Source organism: Myotis davidii, unplaced genomic scaffold, assembly GCF_000327345.1.
Source record: "Myotis davidii unplaced genomic scaffold, ASM32734v1 scaffold332, whole genome shotgun sequence".
Classification (NCBI taxonomy): domain Eukaryota; kingdom Metazoa; phylum Chordata; class Mammalia; order Chiroptera; family Vespertilionidae; genus Myotis; species Myotis davidii.
In genome coordinates, this window is record NW_006285779.1 from 6,541,934 (window position 1) to 6,556,119 (window position 14,186).

A 14,186-nucleotide genomic window follows, 5' to 3' on the forward strand; every position below is an offset into this window, starting at 1 on the left:
TGCCCTGTGGGGCCTCGTGCACGACTTCGTCATGGGTCAGCAGGAGGGCCCCGCTGACCAAGTGGCTGCAGGTACGGCAGACGTCGCCTCGCGGCTTCCGCAAGGGGCCGACCGCAGGGAGCCGCACTGGCGCCGGGCGGGAAGGGAGTGAGGGACAGCGGTGACTTTGAGAGATCGGTCTGGGACTGGTTGTGAGCATCGCGGACTCAAGAGCCATAACAAGCTGAGAGTCCCTTGCACCTTCCTTAAAGCGTCTTTACGCCCCTCATCTTCGTTGAGTTACCCTGTGCGCCTGCCCGACGTAGGAGAGTCAGACGAGGAAACAGGCCCAGCGAGTGCCAGAGACTCGCAGATCAGGCAGGTGGGGACACCCGGGCCCAGACCCAGAGGCTCCAGTGTAGCATCCGGTGCTCACGCCCCGAAAGCATGTTGTGTCTGGGGAGGTTGACATGAGAAGTGTATTCGCGGCTTCGGCCCCAGGCGCGCGGCATGCTGGGAGTGGCCCGGCGGCCGGGCACTGGCTGGCTGTAAGTGGAGGGAGATAAGGGAAGCCAGCCTGCGGGAGCCTGTGATGTTCTGCGTATCCTCCTCCAGACTTTCCCTGTGTCTTCCTAAAGTTCTTGGTTAATTTTGTTTCATGACTTTTTTATGTGGTGGTGGTTTTTATCCTTCCCCCAGGTCTCCAGTTTCCTGCTTTTGACCAGTTCAGGGATCACTTAATTCTGACAGCTTATCTAAGATTTGAATAAAACAAATTCCAGATTTCCTTGGAATTCTGAGACTAAACTCTTTTAGAAAAAAAGAATCTTAAAAGTTATTGAATGTTAGGAGGCCTCTAGACCTCGTGTTAAGTAACAGACTACAACATAATCTCACAAATACAGAGGAGTTTTGCCTATTTTTGGAAATTTTTTGTGCTTGGGGAAAAGTTAAGGACATATCCCTTGAAAATGGAACATATTAACTTTTAGAATATGTGATAACTGAATATAGTGAATCTGCAGAAAGTATAATACTTTGGTCCTTAGCAATTCCACTTTTAACTAAATCATTTCATTATTATTGAACACATGTTATTCTCCAAACAGGTGCAAACCAATCTATAATAATAAAAGTGTAATATGCTAAGTAGACCTGACGTCCTTGCGGACGACCTTTCAGATGAAGCTGGGGCTGCAAGGGAAGCCTGGTCCTGGATGCCAGAGGGAAGCCGGTGCCAGCAAGCCTACTCATGCACAAGTTTTGTGCATTGGACCTCTAGTCCTATTTAATAAAAGGCTCATATGCAAATTGACTGAGCTGCAGAATGACTGGTCGCTATGAATTGCACTGACCACCAGGGGGCAGTCACTCGATGCAAGAGCTGCCCCCTGATGATCAGTGTGCTCCCACAGGGGGAGCATTGCTTAGCCAGAAGCCCTGAGCCGGACTCACGGCTGGTGAGCCCAGCGGCAGTGGTGGGAGCTTCTCCTGCCTCTGCAGCAGCACTAAGGATGGGGAGGGGGCCTAAGTTGTCAGTTGGACATCCCCCGAGGACTCCCAGACTGCAAGAGACCTGGGACACTCCTCCCCCAGTGCACAAATTTTGTGCACCAGGCCTCTAGTAGGAATATAAATACAAATTAGACTACATATGTGCTGATCACTATACCATGAAAAAAAACTATAAGAAGTCTGTGCAAGGTGGCATGGGAGCATCAAGGAGCAAATGCCTGATGCTGCCATTCCACTAAGTTTAACCGCTTACAGCTTTATGAAGCAGGGTGTTATCAGTGCTTACAATGAACACAAGTACAATGCATTATCAATGTCACTTTCCGCAGTGTTTTATGAAAATTTTCAAACTTTCAGCAAAGTCTAAAGAATTTCATAAGAAACATATTCCCACCATCTAGATTCTGCCATTAACATTCTAATATAACTTGCTGCGTCACATACCTATCCCCCCATTTAAATTGTGGATATCTGCTGCGTCACATACCTATCCCCCCATTTAAATTGTGGATATCAGTATAATTTCCCCAAATACTTTGGTAGGCATATTATTAACTAGAGTTTGTTTACAGTTTATTTTGGTGTAAAATTTATGTTCAATGAAATATACAAATTTTAAATGTATGTTTACCAATTTTGAAAAATGCATACACCTACCCCCAACCAAGATAAAGAACACTGCTATATCAGTGTTAGTTGTAACTATTCTTTCACATTTATATGTTATGAGCATAATAATTTTGAATTTTTCAAATTCAAAACATGAGAAGACATGATTAAGGAATGCCAAGTTCTTATAAATATCTTTGTAAAATTTATATACTTTTCTGCCTGAAATAAATAGCCTAAACTATTGTCTAGTTACATGTAACTCAGCTCAGCTAAGACTAACACCAGCCCTGTTGTAATTTAACCCTTCTAAGAAAGGAAGTTGGTAGTAACAGATAAGTAAAAGGGTATTAATATTAGGTTTAAAAGGTTTGGTGGTGTTGGATTATGCATAACTTTGGATTCCAGGCAGAGGGGTGTGAGGTAATAGCAGTCATTGTAGATCCTTGAGCAAGGGAGTCACATAATGAAAGCGAATTTGAGAAGGATTAAATTGATATTCTCAATCTTAGACCACAGCCTGAGTCAGGGATGTTGAAGGCTGACAGAGTTTTGAAGTGTCACTAGAATCAGATGTTCTTTCTAATCCTCCATCCTAAATCAAGCTTTGTTAGTGCTAAAGAGATCAGCATCCTTTCAGCCACTCACAGCCGCAGCCTCTCCTACAGGTTGTAAATGCAGAAGGAACATGCCGTGATCAAAAAGGCAGTTTCCACCAACTTTGTTTTTTACCTGGGTTCCTGATGAAAGTAGGTGTCAGATGTAAAGGTGTAAGTATGGAAGAGAAATGATCTGGCATTCTAAGGGTGAAAGGCTCTCAGCCAGGCATTCAAAGGCTGCCACTTTACTCTCACCACTTTTCTCCTGGACCTTTAGTTCCAGGCAGCCACCTTGATTTGCTGTTCCCTGAGTGCATTCCTTTCCAGTTCCCTCTACTAGCTCTATCTAATCAAAGTTAGACTTAGGATCCAAGGCCAGATTTGAGTGCTCACTGCCTGCCGCCCCAGTGTTTCCTGATTACTCCAGCCAGACATCATCTCACACGTCATAATCTTTACGGTACTTATTTTTCAACCACTCATATACTTATTAGCAGACTTGCTTAGTAGCTATTTCTGTACACAATCTCCACATCCTACCCTCCTATTCCTACCACCAGTCTCCTGGAGACTAGCATAAGTACATGTGCTGTAAAAAACTACGTAAGTGAATGGACATAAGAGAAGGAAGAATCTGTGGAATTTGAGGTCTAACTAGTTATAGGGCTTGAAGGAGACAGAGGACTCTTAAGATGACCCCAAATTTTTAAGCCTGAGAATGAGCAAAAGAGAAATGGAGTTGGGCCCAGCTGGCATGGCTCAGTGGTTGAGCATTGACCTATGAACCAGGAAGTCACAGTTTGATTTCTGGTCAGGGTACATGCCCAGCTTGTGGGCTTGATCCATAATGGAGGGCTTGCAGGAGGCAGCTGGTCAATGATTCTTTCTCATCATTGATGTTTCTAGCTCTTCCTCCCTCACCCTTCCTCTCTAAAATCAATTTTTAAAAAAAATTTTTTTTTAATGGAGCTGGGGACTGCTGGTTTCGAACAGTGTGATTTTTGGACATGTTGAATTTACAGGTGGTGGATATAAATTTTCTTCCTCTTAGTTATTTGGATTTTCCTTCATTTCAGGCTTTATTATATTGTATTGTCCACAATTTGTGATTCCCTGAAGAGACTACTATTCCTGAATCCAAAAGATTGTTAGACTATTAAACAACACTAAAATACAGTTCTGAGAAATGTGTGTGGCATCCTCATCAGAAAGGACATTTGGAGAGCTTGAATAGAACTGAATCCTGATTGGGATATTTCTTTCTCCTACTCCTTCACATATTCCCCCTCCCTGGCTGCTACTCCAAAGTCTCAAGAGGCTGCAACTCCATCAGACAGAGGTCTGATTGTGCATTCTATGTCAGTCTCATATAAATACTCCTTTGACAGCACTCAGTGCCCCACAGGAACTGGTGCCCTGCTGAGGAAAGTGTGGGTAGTTAGGAGGTGCTAATAGGTCCAGTTTTAGAGAGCAAATCTTAGGACACATTGGAAAAACTTAGGCCTACCTATATAGGAAAAGGAACTTTGACATTTTTCCTTAATGCCATTGAGGCTACCCTTAGTTAAATTAACTATTTATTAGCTTCTTTCATCCCAGGAGTCCAAGTATGTAATTAACAATACTTTCAGATATTTTTTATTTGGGAGAATTTATAGTATTAAGAGAATGACTCAGTTAAAGTTAATGAGGAATGGCCCATAAACCCAGGAATATTACTCCTTTCTTATGTTAACCCATTCTCTGTTTATATCACTACTAGAGACCTGGTGCATGAAATTTGTGCACTGTGGGGGTGGGGGGTGGTCCTCTCAGCCCGGCCTGCACCCTCTTGCAGTCTGGGACCCCTCGGGGGATGTCCACCTGCTAGCTTGTGGCTGGATGGCCTTTTGTTGCTGCACGGCCTGCTGCTTGAGCTTCAGCAGCTGTTGCACATGCACAGGTTGGGCCACCATGGTCTGTCTTGCGAATACCATCAAGTGGGAGAGTCAAGCGCGGAGGCAGGCTCACCCAGAGTTCCCTGCGCTTCCCTGAGTCACTGAGTTGTTCAGATACACTGTCTTCTACAGAGAACAGCACCAGGATCGGGCCCAAGCCAGCTATCGGACATCCCTCTTGCACTCCGGGAGCCCTTGGGGGATGTGGCAGTGTGCCAAGTGGCAGGAGGCCAGGGAGGAGCCCGAATTGGGGCCAGGTGCCGCGCTGCTCATACTCATCCTGGCCCACTGTGCCTGCTGCCGTCACTTGGTAGTGCTGTTGCAGAGTCGGGGAAAGGCTCCTGCTGTGTCAGCTGCACTCGCCAGCCTTGAACCCAGCTTCTGGCTGAGCGCACTGACCACCAGGGGGCAGCTCCTGCATTGAGCGTCTGCCCCCTGATGGTCATTCCGCCATTTGGTCAATTTGCATATTTGGCTTTTATTATATAGGATGGTAATAAACTTGTTATACTGTGATTTGTTTTCATGTCTTTCTGCCCCAACATATGGTTGGCTCTTTATTAAACGCTCCCTGTTTTTATTTCTATCTCCAGCCCCTAACACAGTACCTGACTTACAATAAGTTTTATGAATAAATGAAAACAAACACAAACAAATTCAAATTGAGGGACCTTCTATGAAATACTTATATAAAATGTCAAGGTCAAGGAAGACTGAGAATCTTTCACAGACCAGAGGAGACTAAGGATTCATGATGGCTAATTGCAGTGTGGTAGTCCTAATTAGGTCCTGGAAGAGAAAAATAGCATTAGTGCAAAAACATATAGTACTTTTGTGCACTGTTCTGCTTTTAGCTCTTGTCCCATTATTAGCGAGTGTGTGTGTGTGTGTGTTTATGTGTGATTTCTTCAGTCTTTTTTCTGAGTTGCTACAGAGAATTCCATTGTATGGATGGATGTACTAAAATTTTTTTTTTAAATATATTTTATTGATTTTTACAGAGAGGAAAGGAGAGAGATAGAGAGTCAGAAACATCGGTGAGAGAGAAACATCGACCAGTTGCCTCCTGCACACTCCCCACTGGGGATGTGCCCGCAACCCAGGTACATGCCCTTGACCGGAATCGAACCTGGGACCTTTCAGTCCGCAGGCTGACGCTCTATCCACTGAGCCAAACCGGTTTCGGCTGTACTAAAATTTATTTAACTGGTTTCTTATTGATGGCCATTGTTGTTTGCAATCATTTGCTATTGTAAATAATTCTGTAATGAATAACCTGTATATGCATTACTTTTCTATTTTTATACTTGAAGCTGCATATTCGAATATTAAGAGTAATGATTCTTATATGGGGGGTTCTTGGCAAGCATAGTGGGCCCCACTATGAGCCATTGAACCCTGGGGTGGGTTTTTGTTTTTTCATAATTCTTTCTTTTATTTCCTCTAGATGTGAAATCTGGAAGCTACACAGTGTTGCAAGTGGTGGAAGCCCTTGGGTAAGAAAAAGCCTCTACTCTTGAATGCCCTTCTCTAGCCTGGCCTCAAAAAGGTGTTTTGTGCAATGCTGCTTTCCTGGAACTAATTGGTCCTGACTTTTTCCTATTGTAGCCCAACCCACCCACTCACCCTCTTATCAGTACCTCAGGCTAAACCCCTGTTTCTCCTTAAAAAAATGTCATGCCACCTAAGGCTCCTAAGGAAGTTTTGGGAGCACATAGCCTATGGGCCACACCAGCTCCTGGATCAGCCCACAGGTTTGGGGTGAGGTGGTTGGTTGAAGACCATCAACTATTATTTAATTAGAGCTGGGGTTCCTTCTATGCCCCTTAAGACCGACCTGCCCCCATGGGATTCTAGTCATCCTGGATCTGACTCAGACCTGCCTTGGGCCCTGCTGGGCATTGCTAGGAAGCTGACCTTGCACCAAAACCCACTATAGGAAAAGGTTAGGGGAAACAGGTGGAAGATCATTGTCCTAATCAGATATTCCAAGCATCAGAGGAAGTATGTGCTTGTAGTCTAATGCCTGCTTTCCTCATATTTCATACTTGGTAGACCATTTAATTGCAAAGGTTATTAACAGTCATGGCCATTGGGTGGGTGGGTTGGGGATGTTGGGAGTAGGTCACTATTATGCATTTCTTCCACATAAGCAACCATTTGGCCTTTCTACTCAGGCTATTCTGGCCTTGTTTCTTTTCTTTTTTTTTTAATAACACCGTTATGAGATATAATTCACTTATCATAACATTCACCATTTTAAAATGTGTACTTACAGATTTGTGCAACCCTTACCACAGTCAATTTTAGAACATCTTCATTAACCCAAAAAGAAACCCCATGCCTATTAGCAGTCACTCCTCATTCCCTCCTCCTCCCAGCCCCTGGCAACCACGAATCTATTTTTTATCTGTATAGATTTGCCTATTCCAGACATTTCACATAAATGGAATCATACCATATGTGGCCTTTGAATCTGGTTTCTTTCAGATAGCATCGTGTTTTCAAAGTTTATCCCTGTTGTAGCATGTATTTTATTTCTTGCTGAGTAATATTCTGTTGTATGGATATACCACATTTTGTTTAACCATTTATCAGTTGGTGAATATTTGGGGTGTTTCCACATTTTGGCTATTCTGAATAATCCTGCTATAAAATAAGTGTGCCTTGGTCTATTTTTAAATGCACAGTTTTCTGCTTCTGAGCAGACCTTTCTATAAGTTCCTATCTACAAAGTTGTTGTGGTCCCCTCTCCCCCACCCAAGACCTTGGTGGATGTTCTCAGCTTTTCTTCTTTAGCAATAATATATTTATTCTCCTCCTGTTTTGATTGAAACTGCAGCTGCCAGCCATCTCTTGAGCCCTATGTGTAGCTGCTAAGCTGTGTTTCAGAGGAATGTCACAATTCAGGGGAGAAAGAGAAAGCCCAATACCCAGTCAGTGCCTGGAGATGGGCACTTCTGGTGGCTGTGGTGTAACATGATCCTCTAATGATGCCAGATCAATCTGGGAACTGGCTCTTTAGGCTCTGGTCTTACTGTTATTTGTAATCCTAAGCACCTCCAGAATACCTTCCTTGCTGGCTCCCATGCCCAGAGGGTAAGTGTAACTAATTGCAAAATAGTTCTTTAAAAGTTTGAACTAGGTAATGTCAAGCTTTCTATCCTACTTCTCCCCAGGTCTTCTCTAGAGAATCCAGAACCCCGAACTCGAGAACGAGGAATCCAGCTTTTGTCACAGGTGCTACTCCAGTGTCACTCCTTGCTCCTGGAAAAGGAAGGTACTGGCATCACTAGTAGGAGTATCTCCCTGGATTGATGAGCCAAGCAAGGCCTTCCTTGTCAAGCCTTTACAGGGAGGGAGGGGTAGGAGGGTAAGAGGCATTTGTGAACTACTAAGTCAAGGTCTTCATTCCTCACTGGTAGATGTCACAGAAATGATAAGGATTAAGACAGAAGACAAGACAGTCTTGATTTTAGACAGTATTTTTCAGTGCATCCTTCTCTCTGTAAAGTGGACAAAGCAGTGTCTTATAGATGGAGTGGAAAAGTAGTGAAATATCAAAGTGCTTTGAAGTCCTAAGGAAAAAAGCCAACAAATTATTTATCTTCTATAGGCAAACTGCAGCCTGTTTTTATAAATAAAGTTTTATTAGCATGTAGCCATACCCATTTATTTACCTGGTGTTTATGCTGCATTTATGTTCCAGCGGCCAAATTGAGCAAAGTTGAGTAATTGTGACAGATACTATGTCCTGCAAGCTTAAAATATTTACAATCTTGGCCCTTTGAGAAAGTTGGCAGCCCCAGTTCTATGGAAAGGTAGTTCTGGGGTTGAGCATGGGTTTGATGGTAGGCCTATGTATGAATGGATAATAAAAGATGTTCGCCTATTTTCCTCACTAATCAAGGTACTCTCAATGGGAGGGCATGAGACATACCTCTTGGTGAAGGAGGAAATTTGTAGTGAAGCCCAAGCAGTAATAGCCCTCAGAAGCTCTGGGGAGGAGCCCCGATGTGCCCTCCTCCAGCCTGTGTGGACTAATGGCTGAATTTCTGGTTTGTGCAGTGGTACACCTCATCCTGTTCTATGAGAACCGGCTGAAGGACCATCATCTTGTGATCCCATCTGTCCTCCGGGGGTTGAGGGCACTTGTGAGTTCTCCTTTTTTCCCATTACACATCATGTTTGCAGAAGCCCTTTTCCAGTGAATTCTCTTTGCCCTTTGGGGGTGAGACTCTGAGGGCTGAGGAACAGATGCCCAAATGTGGGACTGAGCTGGTATCAGCCAGCTTCACTTCAGTTCTTAGTCTGTTTTACTTTAGAAAGTAAAAGTATCCTTAGGGGACTGAAATTCAGATCCAACTTGGAAGGTACTGCAAAGAACTAACCAACCTGAGAAAGGGGACCATGTTTCTCACTCTTGCTGAATCTGAATGCTGTGATTCCCACTATAGCTACTTAGGCCTGTTTTAGGGTCATGTCTTGAAGGCTGTGCTAGAACTCCCTCAGTGCTCACATACCCCCTCTTTTCCCCCAGAGCCTGTGTGTGACCCTGCCCCCGGGGCTGGCTGTCTCTGTGCTTAAAGCCATCTTCCAGGAGGTCCATGTACAGGTGAGTGATAACAGTCACCTTGGTATTCTCTGTCTTCCAGCCCTTCACAAAACTAGAATTAGATGGCAAAAAATAATTGCCTTTGAAGTTCTCAACTCTTTCAGGTCTTTGACCATGTTAACATGCTGTTCCTTGCTACTGTATAAGAAGAGGGAGGCATGCTATTGTGTCTGGCCTGTGTCCTCTTACATCTAAAAAAAGTAAGGCACACCGCAGACAGTGTGTGGTTATTGGCCCCCTGCTGTAGTGCTGGCTAATAGCCTTGTCCTTTCTCTGCATTTCCTCTTTGGTTCATCTTACACTGGTATAAAGAGCACTGTCCACTTAAGAGATTGTAAAGCAGGAAGTAGTTGTGTCAGCTGAGTTATTCTTTGAGCACTTAATTTATTTCTTGTCTCTTCCACCCCAAGTCCTTGCCACAGGTGGACCGTCACACAGTCTACAGTATTATCACCAACTTTATGCGAACCCGGGAAGAAGGTAAGAGGCAAGGCTCTCTAGGAAATCTGAAAAGTGACCACATCCTGTCCTCCACCCCCCTAATACCAGGACTCATTTTAGCCTGGGGATTATATAGAAGAGCCAGTACTCTGAGAGAGAATGATAAAGGGAAACTGGGGGTCTACGCACTCCCAGTAAAGTAAAAGAAGGGTAGAATTGGGCTGTTTTAAATTCTTACCTCCATAACAGTTATATATTGTTGTACATCTCTTCTTCACTGAGTAATAGGGAAACTAAAAGGGTCCTCTCTCTGGGAGGCAGGAAAGGGGAGGCAGTGGTAGTAGAGGGAGAACACAAGCCAAAAGAAAGCCCAACTTTCTATCCCTGGGACAGTAGTGACCTTGTTCTCTCCTCTCCAGAGCTGAAGGGCCTTGGAGCTGACTTCACCTTTGGCTTCATCCAGGTGATGGATGGAGAAAAGGATCCCCGTAACCTTCTCGTGGCCTTCCGCATTGTCCATGACCTCATCTCCAGGGACTATAGCCTCGGTACATCTTTGTGGCCTTGAATTAGCTGGTGGAGGTTTGTTGAGATGAGTGAAGCTTGTAAGTTAACTTCATTCTTTCTCCATTGCTTTAGGACCCTTTGTGGAAGAGTTGTTTGAAGTGACATCCTGTTATTTCCCTATTGATTTTACCCCTGTAAGTAGTAACTTTCATTCATTCATTGGTTTGTTCTCATTCATTTAAATATTCGTTGCTTGGCAGGTGTGATTCAGTGGTTGAGCATCATCCTATGAACCAGGAGGTCATGGTTCGATTCCCAGACAGGGCACATGCCCTGTTGTAGGCTCGATCCCAGTAGGGGTGTGCAGGAGGCAGCCAAGCAATGATTCTCTCTCATCATTGATGTTTCTGTCTCTCCTTCTCCCTTCCTCTCTGCAATCAACTTTAAAATATATATATTTTTTAAGTATTTGTTGAGTACCTGCTATCTGCCAGTTCCAGTTCTAGGCATTGAGGGAAAGAAACAGTCCCAGTCTTTAGGAACGTAATTTTAGTAAACTGGGAAATGGAGAAACATTTGCCATCAAAGGAAGAATTCAATTCAGCAGGCATGTAGTGGGATTCTTAATTTCTTTACCAGTGTACTTAATGCTGAGGGCTACAGGATTGTAAAACATGGTTCCAGCCCTTGAATGTTGAAACATTTAAGTAACAATATGAGATTATAGACTGAAATGAGTGGTGTTATAGCTTTTCAGAGAAGACAGAGTTCAGTGTGAGCTGCAGTAAGCAGGAACTGACTTCACAGATAAGATAATTAGGATTTCAGTTGATTTCTGAGGGCTGTCTAGGATATGATCCTGGAGTCTACCGGGGCATCTCAGGCAGTAGAAACAAATTGACAAATCAAAGAAGAAACATTTGAGCACAGTATGTACAGGAAGTGTTTGCTCTGACCCTCTTGGACCTTCCTCCCTTTCTGTATCTTCATTTCCCTTCTATTTCCAGATACTCATGGTCTCATCACTGCAAGCATTAGTGGTTTGGAAGAAATGAAAGGAGTTATATCACAAACAACATCAGAATATTGAATCTCATTGCCTTTAAAGTTACAGTCATCTTTGCCATAGGAAATTTCTTACCAGCTTATTCCAGTTGAAATTATGTTGCTTGGGACCACCTCTCTCCTGAAATTCCTTTCATCTCTTTTGTAATAAATATCACTATTTCTAACTCAGAATGTGTTTCTTTAAAATTTTGAAAGCTCTTGGTTAGGCTACCTTGGTTTTGCTTTGGTTTATTTTGTATTTGTTTTGAGAAGATAACACATTCACATGATTCAGAATCCAAAAGGTGAAGAAAAAAATCTACCTCTCAAGTTTCTTCTCCACTGTCAACCACTTTTATCAATTATGTCTATACAGAGCTTGTTCATCCATATATTTTTCCTTTTTCACTTAACAGTATATGTTGGAAACTGTTCTATATTAGCATATAAGCTCGTTTTATTCTTTATGGCTGTGTAACATTCCTTTGCATGGAAATACCCAATTAATTTCACTAGTCCTTTATGGAATTAAGGTTGGTTGCTAATCTTTTGCTGTTTCAAGCAATGCTACAATTTACATACCCTGTACATGTCTCATTTCACATATATATGGGTATAACAGTAGCATAAATTCGTAAAAGTGGAATTGTTGGAATATATGCATTTATAATTTGGGGATAGGGAAGAATATGTCATTCATTTTTTTTAAAGTTAACACAAATGAGCATGATTCAACATTTAAATTATGCATTGCACCCCTTTATAGCCACCACACATTTTCCCATTAGAGATAATCACTGTTCCCCATAGCTTATATATTTTCTCAGAGATATTCTAGGCAAAACAAGGCTATATAGATAGTGACAGGAGAATTTCTCTTCTTCGAGAAGACTTTTGTGTGTTCTGCATTGCATCCTATGGGAAGCAGAAAGCTCTTGTCAATTAAAATAGAGACACCTGGCTTTTAGTATCACTGTGTTAGAAATATTCTTTATGGTCTTATCAATGCATTTTGGCCATATGCCATCGTCATAGTGGATCACATCAGTCAGTATAAGTGATAGTTTCTTTGACTTTCACTATATCTGTATGCTCACTGTAGAGCAGGGGTTACCAAACTTTTTCTCTAAAGGACCAGATAATGTCTATTTTAGGCTTTGCAGGCCATCTGGTTTCTTGTAGCTCAGCTCTGCTATTCTAGCACAGAAACAGCCATAGACATTGGAATATGGTACAGTGGCTGTATTGCCATAAAATTTAATTTATGGCGTCAGTGTTGCAATAACTATGTGTGGTACCAAGTGGGCACTGGAAATATTGGGGGAACACTTGGTAAAGTATATGATTGTCTAACCACTTATGCTGTACACCTAAAACCAATACAAAATAATATTGGAATTAAACTGTAATTGAAAAATAAGAATTTTTTAACTTAATTTATGGGTGTAAGAATATAAATTTCATATAATTTCACGTCACAAAATATTATTATTCTTTCGATTATTTTTCAACCATTTAAAAATGTAAAACTATTCTTAACTTGGCCATATGTCTCAACTGGTTGTTTTCTACTCCTAATGGAGAGTAGATAGTGAATCTTCCTTCACCATCATCCTAGGGATTCCTTTATCCTTTCTCTTGGATCAGATTTTCTATTTCCTGTGTGCATGTATGCCTCATTTTATGGTTTACTCCCTCATAGTGGTGGTGTGCAACCTTTGTTAGCTTCTTGAGAGGATATACAAAAGTGAAATTTTTTTAGATTTTATAAATCTAAAATGTCTTCCTGCTTTCCTCCCACTTGTTGCTAGTATGGATATAAAATTCAAGAATGGAAATTCTTTTCCCCCAAGATTTTGAAGGCATTTCTGCATTTACCTATAGATTTCAGTTCCTTGGAGAAGTCTTAAGTTCCTTCTGATTCATAAACCTTTATAATTACTTCTCTCCCTAATTTTAAGTTTGATTTTGCCCCCTAAATATTGAAATTTCACAATGATGTGCCTTACTATGGGTCTGTTTTCATGTATTGGGTACTCGGTAGGTCCTGTCAGTCTAGAAATTCGTGTACTTTAGTCCTAGTAAATTTTCTTGCATTTCTTCCTGTCTGCTTTCTCTATTTCTTCTTTTTGGAATTCCTATTAATCTTTTGTGAGACTACTGAATCTCTTACCTTTTCTTTCATTTTTTTCTTTTTTTGTTGTTTTGTTACTTTATGAGAGAATTCTGAAATTCCAGAGGTACTTGTTACTGCCAGTTTCTAAGCTTTCCAAGGACTGTATATGGGTAGTTATTCAGCTTTCCCCAAACCTACTGAGGATTCTGTTTTTGGGGGGCTCTACTGAGTCATTTTCTTCTTACCCATCTGCTTTTCAGCTTCTACAACTTTGTTGCTAATATCTCTTATCCTGTTCTCTTCAACCTTTAACTTGATATCTTTAAAAATATCTGGAACGTAATTTAGCCTACTGTGAGACGTTTGCCCCACGTTCAGCCTACTCCCAGGTATTTTAAAAAGAAAATCCTTTTAACTGTATTTTTCATGGGGTTTCTAAAGAGAAAAAAATCTGGTGCAAGTTTTTTTAATCCTCATCCGAGGATATTTTTCCATTGATTTTTAGAGAGAGTGGAAGACAGAAATATCGATGTGAGAGAAACACATCAATTGGTTGCCTCTTGCACAAGCCCTGACCAGGGCCCGGGCTCGGGAGGAGCCTGCAATTGAGGTACATGCCCTTGACCAGAATTGAACCCGGGACCCTTCAGTCCACAGGCCGACACTGAGCCAAACTGGCTAGAGCTGGTATATGTTTTCAGTCTGCTGTCTTGATGCAGAAAACATCAGTGATTTTTATATTGCCAGAATTACACCTTTTTGAAAGGGGTAAAAAGAAACGTCCATCAAAGGGGGATTTAAAAGTACATATTTTAAAGGGA

At 42.1% G+C, this 14,186-nt stretch overlaps 2 protein-coding genes across 3 annotated transcripts in view; one reads left to right on the forward strand and one right to left on the reverse strand.

Annotated features, from left to right (window-relative positions):
- Positions 1 to 14,186, reverse strand: part of UBTD1 (ubiquitin domain containing 1) — a 77,830-nt gene that overhangs the window by 58,835 nt on the left and 4,809 nt on the right. The window contains exon 2 of the mRNA XM_006756606.2: positions 8,162 to 8,166. The gene's annotated coding sequence lies outside the window, so the exon portion shown is untranslated. The remainder of the gene's footprint in view (positions 1 to 8,161; positions 8,167 to 14,186) is intronic.
- Positions 7 to 14,186, forward strand: part of MMS19 (MMS19 homolog, cytosolic iron-sulfur assembly component) — a 26,518-nt gene continuing 12,338 nt past the window's right edge. For both annotated transcript variants that reach the window (XM_006756604.2, XM_006756605.2), the window contains exons 1-8: positions 7 to 71; positions 6,087 to 6,135; positions 7,819 to 7,919; positions 8,708 to 8,793; positions 9,180 to 9,254; positions 9,665 to 9,734; positions 10,115 to 10,243; positions 10,335 to 10,396. In XM_006756604.2, the coding sequence (XP_006756667.1) occupies positions 32 to 71; positions 6,087 to 6,135; positions 7,819 to 7,919; positions 8,708 to 8,793; positions 9,180 to 9,254; positions 9,665 to 9,734; positions 10,115 to 10,243; positions 10,335 to 10,396 (612 nt within the window). In that variant the 5' untranslated portion in view covers positions 7 to 31. The remainder of the gene's footprint in view (positions 72 to 6,086; positions 6,136 to 7,818; positions 7,920 to 8,707; positions 8,794 to 9,179; positions 9,255 to 9,664; positions 9,735 to 10,114; positions 10,244 to 10,334; positions 10,397 to 14,186) is intronic.